This window comes from Oncorhynchus kisutch, unplaced genomic scaffold (assembly GCF_002021735.2).
Source record: "Oncorhynchus kisutch isolate 150728-3 unplaced genomic scaffold, Okis_V2 Okis03b-Okis08b_hom, whole genome shotgun sequence".
In the NCBI taxonomy this organism is placed as follows: Eukaryota; Metazoa; Chordata; class Actinopteri; order Salmoniformes; family Salmonidae; genus Oncorhynchus; species Oncorhynchus kisutch.
The window spans coordinates 3,731,487-3,751,662 of NW_022261980.1; the positions used below are offsets into that span (position 1 = coordinate 3,731,487).

The 20,176-nt window shown below is 45.1% G+C and overlaps 1 protein-coding gene across 2 annotated transcripts; it reads left to right on the plus strand.

Annotated features, from left to right (window-relative positions):
• The first annotated feature begins 211 nt into the window (after positions 1-211).
• Positions 212-19,805, plus strand: stard5 (StAR related lipid transfer domain containing 5). Of its 2 annotated transcripts, XR_004206730.1 has the most exons (7): positions 212-743; positions 939-988; positions 12,216-12,348; positions 13,138-13,255; positions 15,862-15,955; positions 16,478-17,450; positions 17,519-19,805. XR_004206730.1 is itself a non-coding variant. In XM_031812837.1 (6 exons), the coding sequence occupies exons 1-6, from the start codon at positions 654-656 to the stop codon at positions 16,626-16,628; spliced, it is 636 nt and encodes a 211-aa protein (XP_031668697.1). In that variant the 5' UTR covers positions 212-653; the 3' UTR covers positions 16,629-19,805. The 2 variants fall into 2 exon arrangements, 1 of the variants encoding a protein (XP_031668697.1); XM_031812837.1 differs by having other exon boundaries at positions 16,478-19,805.
• Positions 19,806-20,176: the final 371 nt, after the last annotated feature.

Here is a 20,176-nt window from a genome sequence, read left to right on the forward strand (position 1 = left end):
GAGAAAAAACGTGACATGTTAACGTATGTGTTTCGATAACTGATTATCGTTGCAGTAAGAACATTGAAAGTACCAATTGTTTTCACCCTTCTATCTGGGGCATGATCTGGTGGACACGTAACTATCCTTTTTAAACTACAATTCCCAGCATTCACTTGAACACTGTTCCAAGCTTTTCCAACGAATCAGAAAGCGTACTTTTATCACATGATTTTTTTTTCATCAGTTGATGGGAACACGGCTAGCTAGCCTGCTGGCTAAATAAGCTTACTTTTTACTACAAGTTCGTGTTAGATGTTTATGACAATCAATATTTTATTTTAAGCAAGTCTGAGTCTTACTGACTTCACAGGAACCTCGCGGCTAACGATAATGCAAGTCTTTCATTCAATATTTGCACTAGCTAACTAACGTTAGGTAGCTATTGTAAATAGTCTTATATTGGCTTACGGTCTCATATTCATAGTTCATATTTTACGCTTCATACTCTACGATAACTTCAGCTAGTTATCTTGTGTGTCAGTCTAAATCCATCCATTTGGAATCACGGCTAATGTTAACTATCTAACTAGTCAGTTAGCCTGACAGCTGGCTAGCTATTGAACAGGTTGCAAGTCCTCCATCATCACATCTGCCAGGCGGACTCAACCAGCATGGATTACCAGAACACAGCGAATGCAGTTGGGGACTGTCTTTTGAGCTACACCAAGGACGAGTCTGGGTGGAAAGTCTGCAAGAAATCGGTGCGTAATGTTCTAGGTAGCAATATTAATATTTTATAATTACAGGTGACGTGCCTTTCCGTGTATCGTGTTAACAGCTCCATTTTGCTGTGTCATTGTATATAACGTAGACAGTAGCTGGGTAAATGCAGTCAGTGGGTTGACAACAACAACCAATGATTTGTTTCTGATAAATGGATGTCGGTCCATTTGTAGAATGACGTCATCGTGTCCTGGCGGCCATCGACTGAGTTCCCTGGGAATGTGTAAGTATGATCTGTTCTCCTTATCTAGGCCAAATCATTGATTTCTAAATGTTGTACAGAAGCAAGTTAGACAAGCTAAATGTCCTTTTCACTATTTTATCCCCGGAGAGTATTTAACGTTACTGTTTTAACAGCGGTAACCTTGACAGGAACTAGCTATCTCCAACTGAACTGACAGCATCAGTTACTGAAACTGTTGGATTGAAGTTTTTACTGAGGTCATCTTCAGCTGTTTATCATAACGGTCTAAAGAGGGCTACTTTCCCCTCCTCGACCAGTTTCCTTCAGCTGTTTATCATAACGGTCTAAAGAGGGCTACTGTCCCCTCCTCGACCAGTTTCCTTCAGCTGTTTATCATAACGGTCTAAAGAGGGCTACTTTCCCCTCCTCGACCAGATTCCTTCAGCTGTTTATCATAACGGTCTAAAGAGGGCTACTTTCCCCTCCTCGACCAGATTCCTTCAGCTGTTTATCATAACGGTCTAAAGAGGGCTACTTTCCCCTCCTCGACCAGTTTCCTTCAGCTGTTTATCATAACGGTCTAAAGAGGGCTACTTTCCCCTCCTCGACCAGTTTCCTTCAGCTGTTTATCATAACGGTGTAAAGAGGGCTACTTTCCCCTCCTCGACCAGTTTCCTTCAGCTGTTTATCATAACGGTCTAAAGAGGGCTACTGTCCCCTCCTCGACCAGTTTCCTTCAGCTGTTTATCATAACGGTCTAAAGAGGACTACTTTCCCCTCCTCGACCAGTTTCCTTCAGCTGTTTATCATAACGGTCTAAAGAGGGCTACTTTCCCCTCCTCGACCAGATTCCTTCAGCTCTTTATCATAACGGTCTAAAGAGGACTACTTTCCCCTCCTCGACCAGTTTCCTTCAGCTGTTTATCATAACGGTCTAAAGAGGGCTACTGTCCCCTCCTCGACCAGTTTCCTTCAGCTGTTTATCATAACGGTCTAAAGAGGGCTACTTTCCCCTCCTCGACCAGATTCCTTCAGCTGTTTATCATAACGGTCTAAAGAGGGCTACTTTCCCTTCCTCGACCAGTTTCCTTCAGCTGTTTATCATAACGGTCTAAAGAGGGCTACTTTCCCCTCCTCGACCAGATTCCTTCAGCTGTTTATCATAACGGTCTAAAGAGGGCTACTTTCCCCTCCTCGACCAGATTCCTTCAGCTGTTTATCATAACGGTCTAAAGAGGGCTACTTTCCCCTCCTCGACCAGATTCCTTCAGCTGTTTATCATAACGGTCTAAAGAGGACTACTTTCCCCTCCTCGACCAGTTTCCTTCAGCTGTTTATCATAACGGTCTAAAGAGGGCTACTGTCCCCTCCTCGACCAGTTTCCTTCAGCTGTTTATCATAACGGTCTAAAGAGGGCTACTTTCCCCTCCGCGACCAGATTCCTTCAGCTGTTTATCATAACGGTCTAAAGAGGGCTACTTTCCCCTCCTCGACCAGATTCCTTCAGCTGCTTATCATAACGGTCTAAAGAGGGCTACTGTCCCCTCCTCGACCAGTTTCCTTCAGCTGTTTATCATAACGGTCTAAAGAGGGCTACTGTCCCCTCCTCGACCAGTTTCCTTCAGCTGTTTATCATAACGGTCTAAAGAGGACTACTTTCCCCTACTCGACCAGTTTCCTTCAGCTGTTTATCATAACGGTCTAAAGAGGGCTACTTTCCCCTCCTCGACCAGATTCCTTCAGCTCTTTATCATAACGGTCTAAAGAGGGCTACTTTCCCCTCCTCGACCAGATTCCTTCAGCTGTTTATCATAACGGTCTAAAGAGGGCTACTTTCCCCTCCTCGACCAGATTCCTTCAGCTGTTTATCATAACGGTCTAAAGAGGGCTACTTTCCCCTCCTCGACCAGATTCCTTCAGCTGTTTATCATAACGGTCTAAAGAGGACTACTTTCCCCTCCTCGACCAGTTTCCTTCAGCTGTTTATCATAACGGTCTAAAGAGGGCTACTGTCCCCTCCTCGACCAGTTTCCTTCAGCTGTTTATCATAACGGTCTAAAGAGGGCTACTTTCCCCTCCGCGACCAGATTCCTTCAGCTGTTTATCATAACGGTCTAAAGAGGGCTACTTTCCCCTCCTCGACCAGTTTCCTTCAGCTGTTTATCATAACGGTCTAAAGAGGGCTACTTTCCCCTCCTCGACCAGATTCCTTCAGCTGTTTATCATAACGGTCTAAAGAGGGCTACTGTCCCCTCCTCGACCAGATTCCTTCAGCTGTTTATCATAACGGTCTAAAGAGGACTACTTTCCCCTCCTCGACCAGATTCCTTCAGCTGTTTATCATAACGGTCTAAAGAGGGCTACTTTCCCCTCCTCGACCAGATTCCTTCAGCTGTTTATCATAACGGTCTAAAGAGGGCTACTTTCCCCTCCTCGACCAGATTCCTTCAGCTGTTTATCATAACGGTCTAAAGAGGGCTACTTTCCCCTCCTCGACCAGATTCCTTCAGCTGTTTATCATAACGGTCTAAAGAGGGCTACTTTCCCCTACTCGACCAGATTCCTTCAGCTCTTTATCATAACGGTCTAAAGAGGGCTACTTTCCCCTCCTCGACCAGATTCCTTCAGCTGTTTATCATAACGGTCTAAAGAGGGCTACTTTCCCCTCCTCGACCAGTTTCCTTCAGCTGTTTATCATAACGGTCTAAAGAGGGCTACTTTCCCCTCCTCGACCAGATTCCTTCAGCTGTTTATCATAACGGTCTAAAGAGGGCTACTTTCCCCTCCTCGACCAGATTCCTTCAGCTGTTTATCATAACGGTCTAAAGAGGGCTACTTTCCCCTCCTCGACCAGATTCCTTCAGCTGTTTATCATAACGGTCTAAAGAGGACTACTTTCCCCTCCTCGACCAGATTCCTTCAGCTGTTTATCATAACGGTCTAAAGAGGACTACTTTCCCCTACTCGACCAGTTTCCTTCAGCTGTTTATCATAACGGTCTAAAGAGGGCTACTTTCCCCTCCTCGACCAGATTCCTTCAGCTCTTTATCATAACGGTCTAAAGAGGGCTACTTTCCCCTCCTCGACCAGATTCCTTCAGCTGTTTATCATAACGGTCTAAAGAGGGCTACTTTCCCCTCCTCGACCAGATTCCTTCAGCTGTTTATCATAACGGTCTAAAGAGGGCTACTTTCCCCTCCTCGACCAGATTCCTTCAGCTGTTTATCATAACGGTCTAAAGAGGACTACTTTCCCCTCCTCGACCAGTTTCCTTCAGCTGTTTATCATAACGGTCTAAAGAGGGCTACTGTCCCCTCCTCGACCAGTTTCCTTCAGCTGTTTATCATAACGGTCTAAAGAGGGCTACTTTCCCCTCCGCGACCAGATTCCTTCAGCTGTTTATCATAACGGTCTAAAGAGGGCTACTTTCCCCTCCTCGACCAGTTTCCTTCAGCTGTTTATCATAACGGTCTAAAGAGGGCTACTTTCCCCTCCTCGACCAGATTCCTTCAGCTGTTTATCATAACGGTCTAAAGAGGGCTACTTTCCCCTCCTCGACCAGATTCCTTCAGCTGTTTATCATAACGGTCTAAAGAGGGCTACTTTCCCCTCCTCGACCAGTTTCCTTCAGCTGTTTATCATAACGGTCTAAAGAGGGCTACTGTCCCCTCCTCGACCAGATTCCTTCAGCTGTTTATCATAACGGTCTAAAGAGGGCTACTTTCCCCTCCTCGACCAGATTCCTTCAGCTGTTTATCATAACGGTCTAAAGAGGGCTACTTTCCCCTCCTCGACCAGATTCCTTCAGCTGTTTATCATAACGGTCTAAAGAGGGCTACTTTCCCCTCCTCGACCAGATTCCTTCAGCTGTTTATCATAACGGTCTAAAGAGGGCTACTGTCCCCTCCTCGACCAGTTTCCTTCAGCTGTTTATCATAACGGTCTAAAGAGGGCTACTGTCCCCTCCTCGACCAGTTTCCTTCAGCTGTTTATCATAACGGTCTAAAGAGGGCTACTTTCCCCTCCTCGACCAGTTTCCTTCAGCTGTTTATCATAACGGTCTAAAGAGGGCTACTTTCCCCTCCTCGACCAGTTTCCTTCAGCTGTTTATCATAACGGTCTAAAGAGGGCTACTGTCCCCTCCTCGACCAGTTTCCTTCAGCTGTTTATCATAACGGTCTAAAGAGGGCTACTGTCCCCTCCTCGACCAGTTTCCTTCAGCTGTTTATCATAACGGTCTAAAGAGGGCTACTGTCCCCTCCTCGACCAGTTTCCTTCAGCTGTTTATCATAACGGTCTAAAGAGGGCTACTGTCCCCTCCTCGACCAGTTTCCTTCAGCTGTTTATCATAACGGTCTAAAGAGGGCTACTTTCCCCTCCTCGACCAGTTTCCTTCAGCTGTTTATCATAACGGTCTAAAGAGGGCTACTTTCCCCTCCTCGACCAGTTTCCTTCAGCTGTTTATCATAACGGTCTAAAGAGGGCTACTTTCCCCTCCTCGACCAGATTCCTTCAGCTGTTTATCATAACGGTCTAAAGAGGGCTACTTTCCCCTCCTCGACCAGTTTCCTTCAGCTGTTTATCATAACGGTCTAAAGAGGGCTACTTTCCCCTCCTCGACCAGATTCCTTCAGCTGTTTATCATAACGGTCTAAAGAGGGCTACTTTCCCCTCCTCGACCAGATTCCTTCAGCTGTTTATCATAACGGTCTAAAGAGGGCTACTGTCCCCTCCTCGACCAGTTTCCTTCAGCTGTTTATCATAACGGTCTAAAGAGGGCTACTGTCCCCTCCTCGACCAGTTTCCTTCAGCTGTTTATCATAACGGTCTAAAGAGGGCTACTTTCCCCTCCTCGACCAGTTTCCTTCAGCTGTTTATCATAACGGTCTAAAGAGGGCTACTTTCCCCTCCTCGACCAGTTTCCTTCAGCTGTTTATCATAACGGTCTAAAGAGGGCTACTGTCCCCTCCTCGACCAGTTTCCTTCAGCTGTTTATCATAACGGTCTAAAGAGGGCTACTGTCCCCTCCTCGACCAGTTTCCTTCAGCTGTTTATCATAACGGTCTAAAGAGGGCTACTGTCCCCTCCTCGACCAGTTTCCTTCAGCTGTTTATCATAACGGTCTAAAGAGGGCTACTGTCCCCTCCTCGACCAGTTTCCTTCAGCTGTTTATCATAACGGTCTAAAGAGGGCTACTTTCCCCTCCTCGACCAGTTTCCTTCAGCTGTTTATCATAACGGTCTAAAGAGGGCTACTTTCCCCTCCTCGACCAGATTCCTTCAGCTGTTTATCATAACGGTCTAAAGAGGGCTACTTTCCCCTCCTCGACCAGATTCCTTCAGCTGTTTATCATAACGGTCTAAAGAGGACTACTTTCCCCTCCTCGACCAGTTTCCTTCAGCTGTTTATCATAACGGTCTAAAGAGGGCTACTGTCCCCTCCTCGACCAGTTTCCTTCAGCTGTTTATCATAACGGTCTAAAGAGGGCTACTTTCCCCTCCGCGACCAGATTCCTTCAGCTGTTTATCATAACGGTCTAAAGAGGGCTACTTTCCCCTCCTCGACCAGTTTCCTTCAGCTGTTTATCATAACGGTCTAAAGAGGGCTACTTTCCCCTCCTCGACCAGATTCCTTCAGCTGTTTATCATAACGGTCTAAAGAGGGCTACTGTCCCCTCCTCGACCAGATTCCTTCAGCTGTTTATCATAACGGTCTAAAGAGGACTACTTTCCCCTCCTCGACCAGATTCCTTCAGCTGTTTATCATAACGGTCTAAAGAGGGCTACTTTCCCCTCCTCGACCAGATTCCTTCAGCTGTTTATCATAACGGTCTAAAGAGGGCTACTTTCCCCTCCTCGACCAGATTCCTTCAGCTGTTTATCATAACGGTCTAAAGAGGGCTACTTTCCCCTCCTCGACCAGATTCCTTCAGCTGTTTATCATAACGGTCTAAAGAGGGCTACTTTCCCCTACTCGACCAGATTCCTTCAGCTCTTTATCATAACGGTCTAAAGAGGGCTACTTTCCCCTCCTCGACCAGATTCCTTCAGCTGTTTATCATAACGGTCTAAAGAGGGCTACTTTCCCCTCCTCGACCAGTTTCCTTCAGCTGTTTATCATAACGGTCTAAAGAGGGCTACTTTCCCCTCCTCGACCAGATTCCTTCAGCTGTTTATCATAACGGTCTAAAGAGGGCTACTTTCCCCTCCTCGACCAGATTCCTTCAGCTGTTTATCATAACGGTCTAAAGAGGGCTACTTTCCCCTCCTCGACCAGATTCCTTCAGCTGTTTATCATAACGGTCTAAAGAGGACTACTTTCCCCTCCTCGACCAGATTCCTTCAGCTGTTTATCATAACGGTCTAAAGAGGACTACTTTCCCCTACTCGACCAGTTTCCTTCAGCTGTTTATCATAACGGTCTAAAGAGGGCTACTTTCCCCTCCTCGACCAGATTCCTTCAGCTCTTTATCATAACGGTCTAAAGAGGGCTACTTTCCCCTCCTCGACCAGATTCCTTCAGCTGTTTATCATAACGGTCTAAAGAGGGCTACTTTCCCCTCCTCGACCAGATTCCTTCAGCTGTTTATCATAACGGTCTAAAGAGGGCTACTTTCCCCTCCTCGACCAGATTCCTTCAGCTGTTTATCATAACGGTCTAAAGAGGACTACTTTCCCCTCCTCGACCAGTTTCCTTCAGCTGTTTATCATAACGGTCTAAAGAGGGCTACTGTCCCCTCCTCGACCAGTTTCCTTCAGCTGTTTATCATAACGGTCTAAAGAGGGCTACTTTCCCCTCCGCGACCAGATTCCTTCAGCTGTTTATCATAACGGTCTAAAGAGGGCTACTTTCCCCTCCTCGACCAGTTTCCTTCAGCTGTTTATCATAACGGTCTAAAGAGGGCTACTTTCCCCTCCTCGACCAGATTCCTTCAGCTGTTTATCATAACGGTCTAAAGAGGGCTACTTTCCCCTCCTCGACCAGATTCCTTCAGCTGTTTATCATAACGGTCTAAAGAGGGCTACTTTCCCCTCCTCGACCAGTTTCCTTCAGCTGTTTATCATAACGGTCTAAAGAGGGCTACTGTCCCCTCCTCGACCAGATTCCTTCAGCTGTTTATCATAACGGTCTAAAGAGGGCTACTTTCCCCTCCTCGACCAGATTCCTTCAGCTGTTTATCATAACGGTCTAAAGAGGGCTACTTTCCCCTCCTCGACCAGATTCCTTCAGCTGTTTATCATAACGGTCTAAAGAGGGCTACTTTCCCCTCCTCGACCAGATTCCTTCAGCTGTTTATCATAACGGTCTAAAGAGGGCTACTGTCCCCTCCTCGACCAGTTTCCTTCAGCTGTTTATCATAACGGTCTAAAGAGGGCTACTGTCCCCTCCTCGACCAGTTTCCTTCAGCTGTTTATCATAACGGTCTAAAGAGGGCTACTTTCCCCTCCTCGACCAGTTTCCTTCAGCTGTTTATCATAACGGTCTAAAGAGGGCTACTGTCCCCTCCTCGACCAGTTTCCTTCAGCTGTTTATCATAACGGTCTAAAGAGGGCTACTGTCCCCTCCTCGACCAGTTTCCTTCAGCTGTTTATCATAACGGTCTAAAGAGGGCTACTGTCCCCTCCTCGACCAGTTTCCTTCAGCTGTTTATCATAACGGTCTAAAGAGGGCTACTTTCCCCTCCTCGACCAGTTTCCTTCAGCTGTTTATCATAACGGTCTAAAGAGGGCTACTTTCCCCTCCTCGACCAGTTTCCTTCAGCTGTTTATCATAACGGTCTAAAGAGGGCTACTTTCCCCTCCTCGACCAGTTTCCTTCAGCTGCATTGATATGAAAAAACTGAGAAAGAAATATCCACCATCTTGCTTTTACTGTTGCTGTTTTCAGTTCAGTGCAGTTGATGGAGAGAACATGGAGATGAAGCCACGTTAGACTGTTAATTAAGAAAGCACCAATAACAGGCTGGCTTCCCAGACCCAGATTAAGCCTAGTCCTGGACTAAAAAGCATTCTTAATGGAAAATCTCCATTGACAACACTTTTCAGTTTCGGGCTTAATCGGTCTCTCAGAAACCGTCCCCCAGGAAGACCTATCTCTACATGTTATGTTTGATGTGTATTAGGGTTATTGTTCTGTCTATCTCTATGTAACAGTATAGACTTTACGTCCGTCCCCTCGCCCCGACCTGGGCGCGAACCAGGGGACGCTCTGCACACGTCAACAGTCACCCTCGAAGCATCGTTACCCATCGCTCCACAAAAGCCACCGCCCTTGCAGAGCAAGGGGAACCACTACTTCAAGGTCTCAGAGCAAGTGACGTCACCGATTGAAACGCCACTAGCGCGCACCACCGCTAACTAGCTAGCCATTTCACATCGGCTACATGTTATGTTTGATGTGTATTAGGGTTAGTGTTCTGTCTATCTCTACATGTGTTGTGTCTGACAGGTACAGTGCATTCAGAAAGTATTCAGACCCCTTCACTTGTTCTACTTTGTTACGTTAGCCTTGTTCAAAAATTGATTTAATTTAGTTTTTTCCTCATCAATCAACACACAATCCCCCATAATGACAAAGTAAAAACAGGATTTTAAATTCTTGCAAATGTATTTAAAAATGATATCACATTTACATAAGTATTCAGACCCTTTACTCAGTACTTTGTTGAGGCACCTTTTGGCAGCGATTACAGCCTTGAGTCTTCTTGGGTATGACGCTACCAGCTTAGCACACCTGTATTTGGGGAGTTTCTCCCATTCTTCTCTGTAGATCCTCTCAAGCTCTGTCAGGTTGGATGGGTAGCGTTGCTGAACAGCTATTTTCAGGTCTCTCCAGAGATGTTTAGATCGGGTTCAAGTCTGGGCTCTGGTTTAGCTACTCAAGGTCATTCAGAGACTTGTCATGAATACACTCTTACATTGTCTTGGCTGTGTGTTTAGGGTCTTTGTCCTGTTGGAAGGTGAACCTTTGCCTCAGTCTGAGGTCCTGAGCGCTCTGGGGCAGGTTTTCATCAAGGAATTAAAAAAAAAATATATATATTTTTTTTTTCACCTTTATTTAACCAGGTAGGCAAGTTGAGAACAAGTTCTCATTTGCAACTACGACCTGGCCAAGATAAAGCAAAGCAGTTCGACACATATAACAACACAGAGTTACACATGGAATAAACAAACATACAGTCAATAATACAGTAGAAAAAGTCTATATACAGTGTGTGCAAATGAGGTAAGATAAGGGAGGTATAAGCAAATAAATAGGCCATGGTGACGAAGTAATTACAATATAGCAATTAAACACTGGAATGGTAGATGTGCAGAAGATGAATGTGCAAGTAGAGATACTGGGGTGCAAAGGAGCAAGATAAATAAATATCGTATGGGAATGAGTTAGTTGGATGGGCTATTTTACAGATGGACTATGTACAGGTGCAGTGATCTGTGCGCTGCTCTGACAGCTGGTGCTTAAAGCTAGTGAGGGAGATATGAGTCTCCAGCTTCAGTGATTTTTGCAGTTCGTTCCAGTCATTGGCAGCAGAGAATTGGAAGGAAAGGCGGCCAAAGTAAGAATTGGCTTTGGGGGTAACCAGTGAGATATACCTGCTGGAGCGCTTGCTACGGGTGGGTGCTGCTATGTTGACCATTGAGCTGAGATTAGGCAGGGCTTTACCTAGCAAAGACTTGTAGATGACCTGGAGCCAGTGGGTTTGGCGACGAGTATGAAGCGAGGGCCAGTCAACTAGAGCGTACAGGTCGCAGTGGTGGGTAGTATATAGGGCTTTGGTGACAAAACGGATGGCACTGTGATAGACTGCATCCAATTTGTTGAGTAGAGTGTTGGAGGCTATTTTGAAAATGACATCGCCGAAGTCGAGGATCGGTAGGATGGTCAGTTTTACGAGGGTATGTTTGGCAGCATGAGTGAAGGATGCTTTGTTGTGAAATAGGAAGCCGATTCTCGATCTAATTTTGGATTGGAGATGCTTAATGTGAGTCTGGAAGGAGAGTTTACAGTCTCACCAGACACCTAGGTATTTGTAGTTGTCCACAAGCCAGAACCACCCAGAGCAATGATGCTGGGCGGGTGGGGATCTCTGTACTTTATTCCGTTAATCTTACTCTCAATTCTGACTAGTCTCCCAGTCCCTGCTGCTGAAAAACATCACCACTGCATGATGCTGCCACCACCATGCTTCACCGTAGGGATGGTATTGGCCAGGTGATGAGCTCTGCCTGGTTTCCACCAGATGTAACGCTTGGCATTCAGTCCAAAGAGTCCAATCTTGGTTTCATCAGACCAGAGAATCTTGTTTCTCATGGTCTGAGAGTCCTTTAGGTGCCTTTTGGCAAACTCCAAGCAGGCTGTCATGTTCCTTTTACTGAGGACTGACTTAATTCTGGCCACTCTATCATGAAGGCCTGATTGGTGGTGCTGCAGAGATGGTTGTCCTTCTGGAAGGTTATCCCATCTTCACAGAGGAACTCTGGAGCTCTGTCAGTGACCATCGGGTTTTTGGTCACCTCCCTGACCAAGGCCCTTTTCCCTCGATTGCTCAGTTTGGCCAGGCGGCCAGCTCTGGAACCACCAAGACTCTTCCTAAACTTCATCCATTTAAGAACGGAGGTCACCTTCCCCAGATCTGTGCCTCGACACAATCCTGTCTGAGCTCTACGGACAATTCCTTCCACCTCATGGCTTGGTTTTTGCTCGAACATGAACTGTCAAATTACATGTACAGGTGTGTGCCTTTCCAAGTCATGTCCAATCAATCATTTTTCTACTGTATTATTGACTGTATGTTTGTTTTACTCCATGTGTAACTCTGTGTTGTTGTATGTGTTGAACTACTTTGCTCTATCTTGGCCAGGTCGCAATTGTAAATGAGAACTTGTTCTCAACTTGCCTACCTGGTTAAATAGAAGGTGAAATAAAATAAATAAATAAATCAAATTGAATTTATCACAGGTGGAATCCAATCAAGTTGTAGAAACATCTCAAGGATGATCAGTGGAAACAGGATGCACCTGAGCTCAATTTCGAGTCTCATAGCAAAGGGTCTGAATAGTTATGTAAAGGTATTTTCATTTATTTTATACACTTGCAAAAAATTCTAAACCTGTTTTTGCTTTGTCATTATGGGGTATTGTGTGTAGATTGGTGAGACCATTTTTTAATTTAATCAATTTTAGGTCTGAATACTTTCTGAATGCACTGTATAAGAGTTTGGGTTAGTGGTGCTCTGTCTCTCTACATGTGTTGTGTCTGACAGATATAAGGGGGAGTCGGTGGTGAAGGGAAGCCCAGAGAAGGTATGGGAGTGTCTGAAGCCTGTGCCAAATGGACTGCGGGTGAAATGGGACAACAATGTCAAGAAGTTTGAGCTGGTAGAGCAAGTCACTGAGGTAGGCTGAGTTTCAAACCAATGGACCAGGCTGTAGTCACAGTCAGTCACAATTCTGTTGTTTTGTCCCCATCGTCATCATCTATGTTCTGAGTTTGCTTTAGAGAGTTGTCACTGATCATTTGATTCCATTGATTCTTTATCATTCCTCACTCACTCACACACCCACAAACAAATCACAGCTGAATAAATACTCTGTCATCTATTCTTGCTGTATAGTTCTGTCTACTCCCCCAACTTTGTTGATAAGCCTTAGAATTTTATGGAGTGGGGTTTTACCTGATCTCTATGGGACTTCCTGGTTACGTGACGGTTAAATAAGTTATCCAAGCAACCAAAGTGTGTCATCCAGTTTGTTCATGGTTTTGATACAGGTTTCCTAAAGGGCACCTGCCAGCGATCGCCACACCCACAACACCAATGCAGCACTCCTACCCTTTGTTCTCTATTCCATTAGTCATGTTAATATTTATTTGCTTTGGGACGAACGCAAGTACAGGGACATGCTCAGTAGGAAAACATAGATAAATGCTATGGATAGAACTTGATGCCATACCTTATTCTGCAGATCAGAGGGGTACTTTTGTTGTGTCCTGTTGAACGAGGCCCAGTGTTTATCTTGTGGAACGTTGCAGATAGAAATGTCATGGATAGAACTGACGTGATGCCTTATTCTGCTTATCAAAGGTGTTTGTTTCATTCTACTTTGTATATTTCTATATGAACATTCCACAACGCCTGCTGAGCGAGGCCCAGTGTTTACCTGCCTAGTCTCTCCCCCCTCACACAGAACGTCACTGTCTGCAGAACAGTCACTCCATCAGCAGCCATGGGCATCATAGCTCCCAGAGACTTTGTCGACGTTATTCTAGTGAAGCAATACGAAGACGGCACCATTACATCCAATGGTGCGTAACGCCTCTATATCTCTCTTCCTTCTGTCTTTTCTCTCTCTCTTCACTTTATGATAAATAGAAGTTCTAACAACAAGAAACAGTAGATCTTTAGTGAACAATAGATCTAGAACAAACGGTAGATCTAGAGCGAACGGTAGCAGTAGAACAGTAGTTCTAGAGCGAAGGGTAGTTCTAGATCGAAGGGTAGCAGTAGAATAGTTCTAGAGCGAACGGTAGTTCTAGAGAATGAACGGTAGCAGTAGAACAGTAGTTCTAGAGCGAAGGGTAGTTCTAGAGCGAACGGTAGATCTAGAGGGAACGGTAGCTGTAGAACGGTAGTTCTAGAGCGAACGGTAGTTCTAGAGCGAACGGTAGTTCTACCTAGAGCGAAGGGTAGTTCTAGATCGAAGGGTAGCAGTAGAATAGTTCTAGAGCGAACGGTAGTTCTAGAGAATGAACGGTAGCAGTAGAACAGTAGTTCTAGAGCGAAGGGTAGTTCTAGAGCGAACGGTAGATCTAGAGGGAACGGTAGCTGTAGAACGGTAGTTCTAGAGCGAACGGTAGTTCTAGAGCGAACGGTAGTTCTAGAGCGAACGGTAGCTGTAGAACGGTAGTTCTAGAGCGAACGGTAGCTGTAGAACGGTAGTTCTAGAGCGAACGGTAGCTGTAGAATGGTAGCTCTAGAGCGAACGGTAGCTGTACAACGGTAGTTCTAGAGCGAACGGTAGCTGTAGAAGGGTAGCTCTAGAGCGAACGGTAGCTGTAGAAGGGTAGCTCTAGAGCGGACGGTAGCTGTAGAGCGAAGGGTAGCTCTAGGGCGGACGGTAGCTGTAGAGCGAAGGGTAGCTCTAGAGCGGACGGTAGCTGTAGAGCGAAGGGTAGCTCTAGAGCGGACGGTAGCTGTAGAGCGAAGGGTAGCTCTAGAGCGGACGGTAGATCTAGAGCGAAGGGTAGCTCTAGAGCGGACGGTAGATCTAGAGCGAAGGGTAGCTCTAGAGCGGACGGTAGATCTAGAGCGAAGGGTAGATCTAGAGCGGACGGTAGCTCTAGAGCGGACGGTAGATCTAGAGCGGACGGTAGATCTAGAGCGTGCGGTAGATCTAGAGCGGGCGGTAGATCTAGAGCGAAGGGTAGCTCTAGAGCGGGCGGTAGATCTAGAGCGAAGGGTAGCTCTAGAGCGGGCGGTAGATCTAGAGCGAAGGGTAGATCTAGAGCGGACGGTAGATCTAGAGCGGACGGTAGATCTAGAGCGGGCGGTAGATCTAGAGCGGGCGGTAGATCTAGAGCGGGCGGTAGATCTAGAGCGGGCGGTAGATCTAGAGCGGGCGTAGATCTAGAGCGGGCGGTAGATCTAGAGCGGGCGGTAGATCTAGAGCGGGCGGTAGATCTAGAGCGGGCGGTAGATCTAGAGCGAAGGGTAGATCTAGAGCGGGCGGTAGATCTAGAGCGAAGGGTAGATCTAGAGCGAAGGGTAGATCTAGAGCGGACGGTAGATCTAGAGCGAAGGGTAGATCTAGAGCGGACGGTAGATCTAGAGCGGACGGTAGATCTAGAGCGGACGGTAGATCTAGAGCGGACGGTAGATCTAGAGCGACGGGTAGATCTAGAGCGGACGGTAGATCTAGAGCGAAGGGTAGATCTAGAGCGGACGGTAGATCTAGAGCGGACGGTAGATCTAGAGCGGGCGGTAGATCTAGAGCGGGCGGTAGATCTAGAGCGGACGGTAGATCTAGAGCGGACGGTAGATCTAGAGCGGACGGTAGATCTAGAGCGACGGGTAGATCTAGAGCGGACGGTAGATCTAGAGCGAAGGGTAGTTCTAGAGGGGACTGTAGATCTAGATCTGTATGATAAAATAACATTTTGGAACATTTCTCTATCAATGTATTGTTTAACTACATTTCTCTACTGACTCAATTCACCTTTCTATTGGAGTGTAGCTCTTTTTGTTCTTTATCTGTCCTAGGACTCTCCTTGGAAGACCGCACAGACCTGTTTATTATTATTTATTTTAGTCAATGTTAGGCTATTTTTATTCAATGTTGAGGCATCTACAGAGGACATAACAGCACAGACATTAAGAAATATAAAGGAATAATAGGTATTCTAACAACAACAACAAACATAATCAATGATGTACAAATCAAGCACTGGGATGCACAGACATACCACGCCAACGGCAGTACAAGAGGAACTATCGACACTTGTCACTAATGCAGTGCTAGTGTGTGGATGATGTAGCCTAATCATCAGCCCTACTCCTCAGAGAGGCTGGCTGGGTGGGGATCTCTGGAACAGACAACTGTCTTATCCACTGCCCCAGACTGAGGCCTAATCATCCATGTCAAAATGTGGGTTGTGTTCAATAGGCACGAAAAGGAAGAAAACGCTCAAACTGTGATGTATTAGGCCTAGCCTATATGTTCTTGTCCAATAAGAAAGGCTTGGTTATGTATACCGTTGCAAAATGCTTTGCTATGGTGTGCCCAAGATGAGATTTGCATTTTACCTTCAGTATACTAAGTAACTTTATGTGATTGATTGAATGAAAATAGACTTAATTATATCTACACATATTTGTATCCTCATATGTTATCTCCCTGTGTTCTGTCTGTTAGCCACCCACGTGAACCACCCCAGCTGCCCTCCCCAGTCAGGGTATGTGAGGGGCTTCAACCACCCCTGTGGCTGCATCTGTGTCCCCATCTCTGGGTGAGTCACGCGCTGAGACACACTTCTGTTTCATAATATTGTCGTTGTCTGATAACCTCATCTCCAAACAAACAGAAATTAAACTTCTAAAGCTATTCTGAATACATTTTATTGGTTGTCGAACCGTACAATGTTCAGAGGACATTTAATTCCAAAATATAAATGAGCAAAAATGTAGTTACGGTTTTCATCAGACAGCGACTTTACATACAGTACACATGCTTTAGTTTACAAACCCATCTGCAACATTCTGAACAATGTGTTGAGTTCTGTCAGACCCAAGGACATTTTTGTAGAGACAATGGTCCGTCACAGGAGGGCAGTAGAGAGCTAAACTTCAGTTCACTCAGGTAGACTAATGTGCACAGCAACAGGTTTGGTTTGAGCATTCTCTCTCAACAACATTATCTCACATGACCACCTGTCTTGATAGCTATGTAGCTGAAGAAGCACTGTCTAATATTGTTCATACAGTATAGTGTAAATTCAACCTTCTTTCTTTCTTTTTTCCCTTCCCCCCAGGGAGCCAAACAAAACCCAGCTGTTCAGTTTCTTCCAGACGGACCTGGGGGGCTTCCTGCCTCGCTCCGTGGTCGACTCTTTCTTCCCATCCAGCATGGTGGAGTTCTACAGCAACCTGGCCAAGGCCATCAAGTCCCTCAAGGACCACTGATACACTCATACTATACATTTCCTTAGCCCTGGTCCCAGATCTGTTTGTGCTGCATAACCAACTCCTGGCACCAGGTGATACTCAGATCTGGGACCAGCATTCAGCGGGACCAAAAAACACAATGATTAGCTATGTGAATGGTTTAGTTTTAAAGAGGCTATATGGAACTTTTCACCTCAGGGGGCTTTTTAACTGAAAGGGACAGATTGATGTAAATGGATTTGAAAATTCCTTATTTGAGAGCATGGGGCACACCTCCCCAAACCATATCTTTCTAGACAAAAAATGAGGATTGTGTTTCATGAGTAAATAAATATTTTATATCAACCATACAGGCAACACTCAAGCAAAAATGTAGTTAAACAATTAGCAATTCAACTTCTGTGCAGCCTCTTTAAAAGAGTGGTCACCTGGCCTTGGCTTGGAGCAAACTGTATCTGAGCTTAAAGGGAGATGATATTGGATGATGTGAGGGAAGGAAGTGTGCAGCTTGTTTGTCACAGCACTAAACACAGCTGATTTCAGGTCGTTGAGGTCTTGGTTCATTTGTGTAATAATGGTGTGTTAGTGCTGGAGCAAAAAGCCTGCACCCCTGGTACTGTTGCTCTCTTGGACCAGGTATGGTGGCCACTAGTGTAGTCTTACAAAAAGCCTGCACCCCTGGTACTGTTGCTCTCTTGGACCAGGTATGGTGGCCACTAGTGTATTCTTACAAAAAGCCTGCACCCCTGGTACTGTTGCTCTCTTGGACCAGGTATGGTGGCCACTAGTGTAGTCTTACAAAAAGCCTGCACCCCTGGTACTGTTGCTCTCTTGGACCAGGTATGGTGGCCACTAGTGTAGTCTTACAAAAAGCCTGCACCCCTGGTACTGTTGCTCTCTTGGACCAGGTATGGTGTCCACTAGTGTAGTCTTACAAAAAGGTTGAGTGTCTGTTCTAATTTCATTCATTCAACCCTGGAAAAAGATTGAATATGAATTTCTCATAGAGGTTGATGTGCAATTTTCTTGAGTTGAAGCGATTGAAATGGAATTGACCTTAGCCCTGATGTTAAAGTTGCAATTTGTAAGTTATTTTTCCCTCTATTGTAACCAGAAAGAGTACCAAAAACAATAGTCATGAACCCACCCCCAAAAAACACATGTTACATTATTGGACATGATGTAGTTCCTGTTCTTCTTGGTTAGGTTTTTTTCTTCATGTGGGTACACTAGCAAACACCCTGCCTCTTAGTCCTCGAACCGGAAATCCAACTTACAGACCACACCTTTAAGCACTCTGGGCCGCACCTTTAAGACTAGATCTAGAGAGGTCAATTTTGCCAAACTCTACTTCCAAAACAAATATTTCATGTACATTTCCTTTTTAGTGATGCATTTCCTCCCTTTTTCCCACCACAAAAGAACGAGAATAGATTTAATCTATATTTTGTATTTAGTCTCCTGAACACACGGAGGATATGTCCTCCTTCCCTTTTGTACTGTTGCTGTTGAATACAGTCCATTCTGTTACACTGGCTGCATCCTACCTACAGTACCATGCATGTTGCATGGACCTTACAGGAACCCCAGAATGGAATCGGATTCCATTGGGACGTGTCATACCTCATTTTTTGTTGTCCTTTGTATACGGTAGTACTGTACTTGAAATGTTCTGGTTTAACCTGTCTCCACAGCCCTTTAACCAATACCTAAAGATGGAATCCACAGTAGGGGGAAACGCTGCTAACGGATTGTTGTTGCTGAGCTGAGGAGCGTCGTGCAGCATGGTTATGAAATGCAGTACATATTGTGTTCTTCTATCGTGCAGCATGGTTATGAAATGCAGTACATATTGTGCTCTTCAATCGTGCAGCATGGTTATGAAATGCAGTACATATTGTGTTCTTCTATCGTGCAGCATGGTTATGAAATGCAGTACATATTGTGTTCTTCTATCGTGCAGCATGGTTATGAAATGCAGTACATATTGTGTTCTTCTATCGTGCAGTGCGATGATGTCAGAGATGGAAATAACAGTGTTGTTTGCAGTAACTGGAAAGCATTATGGACATGGTTGTTTTACCGTTGAGGATTCCAGCTTTAACCAGTAACCTTTAGAGGGTGTATATACAGCCGGCAGATGCCCCCCCCCCTTAAACTCTATCCTGTTCCTTACCTTAACATCTGCCCGCTTTATAGACGCCTAACCTCCAAGCAAGGATTCCTGCCTCAGTTACTTTTCTCTATGTAGATGTCAATACTAAGAACACTGCATTATTCTTAAGCAAAGTTATTTGCGGTATGTCTGGGCAAATGGCAATATGAACAGCTTCATCTAATGAAAAAGGGACATCTGCTCCATTAGGAGAGCTTTCTGAAGGATTTAGGGTTTTATTCAGTGGGGTATAACACGGTACGTGTCCCATAAGTCTCTGGTCCAAATTAGTGCACTATATAGGGAGTAGGATGCCATTTGGGACAGCTATGGATTCCAACATATTTTGAAGCGCAGCAGCATAGGACTGCCATATTCTGGCATCAGTTGTGACTAGTGTGTCATTTTACACTGTAAAGAAATGTAATTACCAGCATAGAATTGAGAAAACCACTGTCTTTGATATGGCACAAGAGGGCATGGTCATCTGTCTAGGCCAGGGTGCGTCTCCGTAGATTTTTAAAAATCATCAGTGAAGGGAAACAATGAGAGCAAGCATGAATAGTATTGAGATATATCCCTTTGAGATACAGCCCTATTAGGGGGAGAGGAAGCCTTCCTCAGAGTATTGAGATATAGCCCTAGAAGGTGTCTTTACAGTGATGTACAGTCAACCATCTGCATGCCTGCTGAGTCCTCTACATGTATGATGATAAGCCATCATACTAATGATGTTTTAGATCAATCTTTTTAGAAGCTTTGTGGTTAAGTTTCCTTTTGAAATGAAAACACACTACTTAACGTCCTTTTCTTATCCCGAGTGGATAATAACCTTAACTGACAAACCTTTACAAGTGCATTGCATTCCACCTCATCCACAACCAAGTCCTATATGCTTGCTTTTTTAAAATCATTGTTTGCCTTTTGTTGGTGTAATACTATGAAGGCATTGTTTTGATGTGTGTTATTGTACTGTAAGTGGAGCCTGAAGATCATACCTACCTACAGTGTATTGCTGTCTTAATGTCAGAGTACACATTGTCTATTGGTGGCTTGTTTTTAAAATGTACTCCATCATGCGTTTTGGGACAGATGTGTATGTTTTAGGGTACGTGTTGAATGCCGTTTGTTGTCCTCAGCTCCTGATTGGAAAGCACAGCTGCTATTGAAATATACTATGAGTTCAATTGTCAATAAAAGCAACACAGGAAAATAACATGTTTTTTTAGGTCAGGATAAGGGTTATGAATTCTGGAAATTTTTCAAAAATGTTCAAGTTTTCCTGAAATGACAGTTGGCAGATTCCTGGAATCAGTAGGGAATACGCAGGGAATCTGGAAACCCTCCAAACAGGATTCCTGGAATCAGTAGGGAATCTGGAAACCTTCCAAACAGGATTCCTGGAATCAGT